Source organism: Coregonus lavaretus (assembly GCF_964263955.1).
Source record: "Coregonus lavaretus genome assembly, contig: HAP1_SCAFFOLD_2871, whole genome shotgun sequence".
NCBI lineage: Eukaryota > Metazoa > Chordata > Actinopteri > Salmoniformes > Salmonidae > Coregonus > Coregonus lavaretus.
Window position 1 is genome coordinate 27,385 of NW_028158016.1, and position 7,616 is coordinate 35,000.

Below are 7,616 nucleotides of genomic sequence, written 5' to 3' on the forward strand. Positions count from 1 at the left end.
GGGGGGAGGGAGGGAGGAAGAGAGAGGGGGGAGGGAGGGAGGAAGAGAGAGGGGAGAGGAGAAGGAGAGGGGGAGAGAGAGAGGGAGGGAGGGGGGAGGGAGGAGGAGAGAGGGAGGAAGAGAGAGGGGGAGGGAGAGAGGGGGGAGGGAGGGAGGAAGAGAGAGGGGGGAGGGAGGGAGGAAGAGAGAGGGGGGAGGGAGGGAGGAAGAGAGAGGGGGGAGGGAGGGAGGGGGAGAGAGGTGGAGCATGAGAGAGAGTTGGGGGAGGAATAAGGGGAGAGAGAGAGAGAAAGATGAGTCAGCCAAACACTAAAACACACACGTACGTACACACACACACACACACACTCACTCACTCACCCGCAGTGCAGAGTACTTTCGCCTTCTCGATCTGTAGTTCAGGTCCCCACTTCTCCCCCACAACTCCCTCTAGTGTCAGACGCCTAAACGCACGGCTCAACCCATCCTCTCCTCCCTCCTCCTCCTCGCTGCACTGGCCCAGCAGCCGCGTTGCCAGGGCGATGTTGCCCTGTTTCCGGGCGAACTTGACGGCCGTCAGACACAGTTCCATCAGGTGGCTGTCCAGCGGAGCAGAGGAGCCTGGGTAATGGAGCACAGGAAGCGAGAGAGGGTTAACGTGAGTCACATGATGGGGACCCCACACACCCACTGAAATAAATACAGATAGATATAAAGCACAGAGTCTAAGAGACACACACACACAGGGACACACACACACACACACAGACACACACACAGGGACACACACACACACATACATAGGGACACACACACGGACACACACACGGACACACACACGGACACACACACACACGTTGTGTACCTTTGAGCTTGAGCAGTAGTTGTCTCTGGTAGATGGTGTATCTCAGCGCGTGGAGCCACGGCTGGACATCCTGTTGTTTACAGGTGCTGAGCGCTTCACTGTACAGGGGGATCAGACAGTCCTGGAGAGGAGGAGGGGTTAGGGGGGGGTGTATATATATAAACAAACTCAGCAAAAAAACATCAGTGCTCAGACTGTCTGCAATAGGCTGGACTGAGGGCTTGTAGGCCTGTTTTAAGGCAGGTCCTCACCAGACATCACTGGCAACAACGGGCTAGGGCCATTACCCCCAGAAATGTCTGGGAACTTGCAGGTGCCTTGGTGGAAGAGTGAGGTTACATCTCACAGCAAGAACTGGCAAATCTGGTCCATGAGGAGGAGATGCACTGCAGTACTTAATGCAGCTGGTGGCCACACCAGATACTGACTGTTACTTTAGATTTTGACCCACCCTTTGTTCAGGGACACATTATTCAATTTATGTTAGTCACATGTCTGTGGAACTTGTTCAGTTTATGTCTCAGTTGTTGAATCTGACAGGTGTATAAAATCGAGCGCACAGCCATGCAATCTCCATAGACAAACATTGGCAGTAGAACGGCCCGTACTGAAGAGCTCAGTGATTTTCAACGTGGCACCGTCATAGGATGCCACCTTTCCAACAAGTCAGTTCATCTAATTTCTGCCCTTCTAGAGCTGCTCCGGTCAACTGTAAGTGCTGTTATTGTGAAGTGGAAACGTCTAGGAGACACAACAGCTCAGCCACAAAGTGGTAGGCCACACAAGCTCACAGAACGGGACCGCAGAGTGCCTAAAAATCGTCTGTCCTCGGTTGCAACAATCACTACCGAGTTCCAAACTGCCTCTGGAAGCAACGTCAGCATAACAACCGTTTGAAGGGAGCTTCATGAAATGCAGCTGCACACAAGCCTAAGATCACCATACACAATTCTGTGCTTCCAACTTTGTGGCAACAGTTTGGGGAAGGCCCTTTCCTGTTTCAGCATGACAATGCCCCCGTGCACAAAGCGCGGTCCATACAGAAATGGTTTGTTGAGATCAGTGTGGAAGAACTTGACTGGCCTGCACAGAGCCCTGACCTCAACCCCATCGAACACCTTTGGGATGAATTTGAACACCGACTGCGAGCCAGGCCTAATCGCCCAACATCAGTGCCTGACCTCACTAATGCGCTTGTGGCTGAATGGAAGCAAGTCCCCGCAGCAATGTTCCAACATCTAGTGGAAAGCCTTCCCAGAAGAGTGGAGGCTGTTATAGCAGCAAACGGGGGGACCAACTCCATATTAATGCCCATGATTTCGGAATGAGCTGTTTGACGAGCAGGTGTTCACATACTTTTGGTCATGTAGTGTACCTCCTGTCCGCTGAGTGTGTTCTCCAGCAGTTTAACTGCAGGGTGGCGAGGGTGTGTGTGTGTGTGTGTGTGTGTGTACCTCCTGTCCGCTGAGTGTGTTCTCCAGGGCGGAGCAGCAGTTTAACTGCAGGGTGGCGAGGGTGTGTGTGTGTGTGTGTGTGTGTACCTCCTGTCCGCTGAGTGTGTTCTCCAGCAGTTTAACTGCAGGGTGGCGAGGGTGTGTGTGTGTGTGTGTGTGTACCTCCTGTCCGCTGAGTGTGTTCTCCAGGGCGGAGCAGCAGTTTAACTGCAGGGTGGCGAGGGTGTGTGTGTGTGTGTGTGTGTGTACCTCCTGTCCGCTGAGTGTGTTCTCCAGCAGTTTAACTGCAGGGTGGCGAGGGTGTGTGTGTGTGTGTGTGTGTGTGTGTGTACCTCCTGTCCGCTGAGTGTGTTCTCCAGGGCGGAGCAGCAGTTTAACTGCAGGGTGGCGAGGGTGTGTGTGTGTGTGTACCTCCTGTCCGCTGAGTGTGTTCTCCAGGGCGGAGCAGCAGTTTAACTGCAGGGTGGCGAGGGTGTGTGTGTGTGTGTGTACCTCCTGTCCGCTGAGTGTGTTCTCCAGGGCGGAGCAGCAGTTTAACTGCAGGGTGGCGAGGGTGTGTGTGTGTGTGTGTGTACCTCCTGTCCGCTGAGTGTGTTCTCCAGCAGTTTAACTGCAGGGTGGCGAGGGTGTGTGTGTGTGTGTGTGTGTGTGTGTGTGTGTGTGTGTACCTCCTGTCCGCTGAGTGTGTTCTCCAGGGCGGCGCAGCAGTGTAACTGCAGGGTGGCGAGGGTGGGCAGGCCGTCAGAGAGGGTGAGGGTGGAGAGGCGGAGGGGACCCAGAGAGATCCGACCCGTCTGCTTCAGGTAACGGACCAGGGTACTGCAACACACACACAGAAGACATAAGCTATTATCTCTCCTTCCTCCCAGTGTGGTCACTTCCTGTCACCTGATTGGGAAAGGAAATGACTGGTATCACAAAAATGGTGGAAACTCCCACCAGCCCATGTCTCCACCAATACAATGCTTTTAGATATGTAGATGTGGAAGTAGTGAACGACTGTACACTTCAGGGTAAAGGAGATATTATTATGAGGCACCCATAGTCTGTCCCAAATGGCACCCTATTCCCTATATAGTGCACTACTTTTGACCAGGGCCCACAGAGCAGCACAGACAGAACACATAGAAACAGCGGTCAGTCCAACTGAACTCAGCTCAATCTAAATGCAATGTGGAAGATCTCAACGACATGCAGCTGTTTCCTGTCTCTCTCTTACAACCCATTGGAGGACAAAGTCTGAGGACCCGCCCCTTTCACCTCCTCCAATGGGTTTTGAGAAGGAACCGAGGAGGATGCAACTGAGTATATGAAGTGTTCCACAATTCTGCAGGTTTTTGTTCCTACCCAGCACTAATACGTGATTTAACAAAAAGTGATCTCCAGGATCCAATGAGAGACTCACTCTGAGTTGGCCATGGCCTTTGGTTCCTGCTCTTGATTGGCCGTTGTCATGGCGGCCACGGCGCTCCGCAGCAGCTGCACCTCGATGGCCTTCTGCAGTTCTGAGGGGTCCGGGCTCAACACTGCCGGGAGGAGACGCTTCAGGTCTATACACACACACACATCATTAAGACACACACACCTCTAAGGAGTCTAGACTCAACACTGATGGAGGCAGTCTCAGACACACTGTAGTCCTCTCCCTCTCTCCCTCCCATCCCTTCCTCCCTCCTCTCCCTCTCTCCCTCCCCTCCCTTCCTCCCTCCCTCCTACCTAGTTTGTCCTTGGAGCCAGTAGAGGTGGAGTTGAGCAGGCCGTAGTCGTCTCTCTCCCCAGCCAGGAGCTCCAGCTGAGCACGGCATGCTGTGAAGTCTCCGTCCTCGAAGCAGCTCAGCGCCCGCACGTAGTTGAAGTCTGTCTTCAGGTGCACGCTCGCTGCGACAGGGTTACCAGGGTTCTTCTTGAGGGCGTGCACGCTGGCCTGCCACTCCTGCACCGAGGACCAATCACAGAGGGCCACATAGCACTGGCACGCCTTATTGGCAAGGAGGTTGAGCACCTCGGAGGAACACTCGCTGGACTTGAGGAGAACCGTCTTCCTGCCGTCACCTGAAGGAGGAGGAGAGGAGAGGCGGAAGGACAGGAGGAGAAGGGGGGGGGGTACTTGGTTATTATCAGCCAGTGGCTGCGGCTGAAACGTCACCCTATTCCCTGTGTGGCGTCTCACCGTTGCCGGTGTGTTTGGGGCTGGCTGTGTTGGAGCTGTTGGCTCCGGCCAGTTTGAGGAGTGAGCGGTCGAAGCCCTTAATGGAACAGTCCATCCCGGTCACGGCACACAGCTGTTCCTGGTACTCCACTGCAGCCTTCTCAAACCTAGACCGAGAGAGAGAGACAGGTATGGGTTACTATATGGTCTTTACAGAGAAAGGTATGGGTTATTATATGGTCTTTACAGAGACAGAGAGAGAAGTCTGGGTTATTATATGGTCTTGAAAGAGAGGTATGGGTTACTATATGGTCTTTACAGACAGAGAGAGGTATGGGTTACTATATGGTCTTTACAGAGAGAGGTATGGGTTACTATATGGTCTTTACAGAGAGAGGTATGGGTTACTATATGGTCTTTACAGAGAGGGGTATGGGTTACTATATGGTCTTTACAGAGAGGGGTATGGGTTACTATATGGTCTTTACAGAGAGGGGTATGGGTTACTATATGGTCTTGACATATCATTCAACAGCATCTACGGACAACACAGACATCATAGAGCAACATTCTAGTTGTAACCATCCATGACATTCTAGAGCAACATTCTAGTTGTAACCATCCATGACATCATAGAGCAACATTCTAGTTGTAATCATCCATGACATCATAGAGCAACATTCTAGTTGTAATCATCCATGACATTCTAGTTGTAACCATCCATGACATCATAGAGCAACATTCTGTTGTAACCATCCATGACATCATAGAGCAACATTCTAGTTGTAACCATCCATGACATTCTAGAGCAACATTCTAGTTGTAACCATCCATGACATTCTAGAGCAACATTCTAGTTGTAACCATCCATGACATCATAGAGCAACATTCTAGTTGTAACCATCCATGACATTCTAGAGCAACATTCTAGTTGTAACCATCCATTACATCATAGAGCAACATTCTAGTTGTAACCATCCATGACATCATAGAGCAACATTCTAGTTGTAATCATCCATGACATCATAGAGCAACATTCTAGTTGTAATCATCCATGACATTCTAGAGCAACATTCTAGTTGTAATCATCCATGACATCATAGAGCAACATTCTAGTTGTAATCATCCATGACATTCTAGAGCAACATTCTAGTTGTAATCATCCATGACATTCTAGAGCAACATTCTAGTTGTAACCATCCATGACATCATAGAGCAACATTCTAGTTGTAACCATCCATGACATTATATAGAGCAACATTCTAGTTGTAACCATCCATGACATTATATAGAGCAACATTCTAGTTGTAATCATCCATGACATTCTAGAGCAACATTCTAGTTGTAACCATCCATGACATCATAGAGCAACATTCTAGTTGTAACCATCCATGACATTATAGAGCAACATTCTAGTTGTAACCATCCATGACATCAGAGCAACATTCTAGTTGTAACCATCCATGACATTATATAGAGCAACATTCTAGTTGTAACCATCCATGACATTATAGAGCAACATTCTAGTTGTAACCATCCATGACATTATAGAGCAACATTCTAGTTGTAACCATCCATGACATCATAGAGCAACATTCTAGTTGTAACCATCCATGACATTATAGAGCAACATTCTAGTTGTAACCATCCATGACATTATAGAGCAACATTCTAGTTGTAACCATCCATGACATTATATAGAGCAACATTCTAGTTGTAACCATCCATGACATTATAGAGCAACATTCTAGTTGTAACCATCCATGACATTATAGAGCAACATTCTAGTTGTAACCATCCATGACATTATATAGAGCAACATTCTAGTTGTAACCATCCATGACATCATAGAGCAACATTCTAGTTGTAACCATCCATGACATTATAGAGCAACATTCTAGTTGTAACCATCCATGACATTAGAGCAACATTCTAGTTGTAACCATCCATGACATCATAGAGCAACATTCTAGTTGTAACCATCCATGACATTATAGAGCAACATTCTAGTTGTAACCATCCATGACATTATAGAGCAACATTCTAGTTGTAACCATCCATGACATTAGAGCAACATTCTAGTTGTAACCATCCATGACATCATAGAGCAACATTCTAGTTGTAACCATCCATGACATTATATAGAGCAACATTCTAGTTGTAACCATCCATGACATTATAGAGCAACATTCTAGTTGTAACCATCCATGACATTATATAGAGCAACATTCTAGTTGTAACCATCCATGACATTAGAGCAACATTCTAGTTGTAACCATCCATGACATTATATAGAGCAACATTCTAGTTGTAACCATCCATGACATTATATAGAGCAACATTCTAGTTGTAACCATCCATGACAGAGCAACATTCTAGTTGTAACCATCCATGACATTAGAGCAACATTCTAGTTGTAACCATCCATGACATTATATAGAGCAACATTCTAGTTGTAACCATCCATGACATCATAGAGCAACATTCTAGTTGTAACCATCCATGACATCAGAGCAACATTCTAGTTGTAACCATGGTGAAGCTATATAGTGTTTGTTTACATTTACTTTGTTTCAAAACATTTGTGTAAAACAAGCTTGTATTTTGGGTTCTGATGGGGTACGGCAGGAGGAATTACGCTCATGAGGCATTTATAAGTCATATTCTTTAAGAATTGCCCCTTTAAGATGCTAAGCTTGGTTTGAAACCCAAGAGTGGGCTCCACTTCCACACACAGGGATGTTTCCTTACCGGCCCTCTGCCTGTAGTGCCACAGAGCTGACCCAAGCCAGACTCTTGCCAGTGTTGGTGAGACTCCAGGCAGCTAAACCCTGGATAGCCTCAGGACAGTGAAGTTCACACAGAGCCTCCACCAGCATCACCAGAGGAGCCTCCAACTCTGGACCCTACAGAGAGGAGACATGGGGGGTCAGTTACAGGTGACCAGAAGAGATCTGGACCCTACAGAGAGGAGACATGGGGGGGGTCAGTTACAGGTGACCAGAAGAGATCTGGACCCTACAGAGAGGAGACATGGGGGGTCAGTTACAGGTGACCAGAAGAGACCTGGACCCTACAGAGAGGAGACATGGGGGGTCAGTTACAGGTGACCAGAAGAGATCTGGACCCTACAGAGAGGAGACATGGGGGGGGTCAGTTACAGGTGACC

The 7,616-nt window shown here is 48.6% G+C and overlaps 1 protein-coding gene across 1 annotated transcript in view; it reads right to left on the reverse strand.

The window, feature by feature from the left end:
* The window catches only part of LOC311124538 (serine/threonine-protein kinase SMG1-like), a gene marked incomplete at its 3' end in the record, with an annotated part of 68,988 nt that overhangs the window by 27,006 nt on the left and 34,366 nt on the right, over positions 1 to 7,616 (reverse strand). Inside the window, exons 23-29 of the mRNA XM_084198660.1 lie at positions 7,199 to 7,353; positions 4,469 to 4,614; positions 4,015 to 4,350; positions 3,704 to 3,848; positions 2,967 to 3,117; positions 845 to 965; positions 361 to 600 (exon numbers count right to left, since the gene is read on the reverse strand). Coding sequence (XP_084054786.1) covers positions 361 to 600; positions 845 to 965; positions 2,967 to 3,117; positions 3,704 to 3,848; positions 4,015 to 4,350; positions 4,469 to 4,614; positions 7,199 to 7,353 — 1,294 coding nt within the window. The remainder of the gene's footprint in view (positions 1 to 360; positions 601 to 844; positions 966 to 2,966; positions 3,118 to 3,703; positions 3,849 to 4,014; positions 4,351 to 4,468; positions 4,615 to 7,198; positions 7,354 to 7,616) is intronic.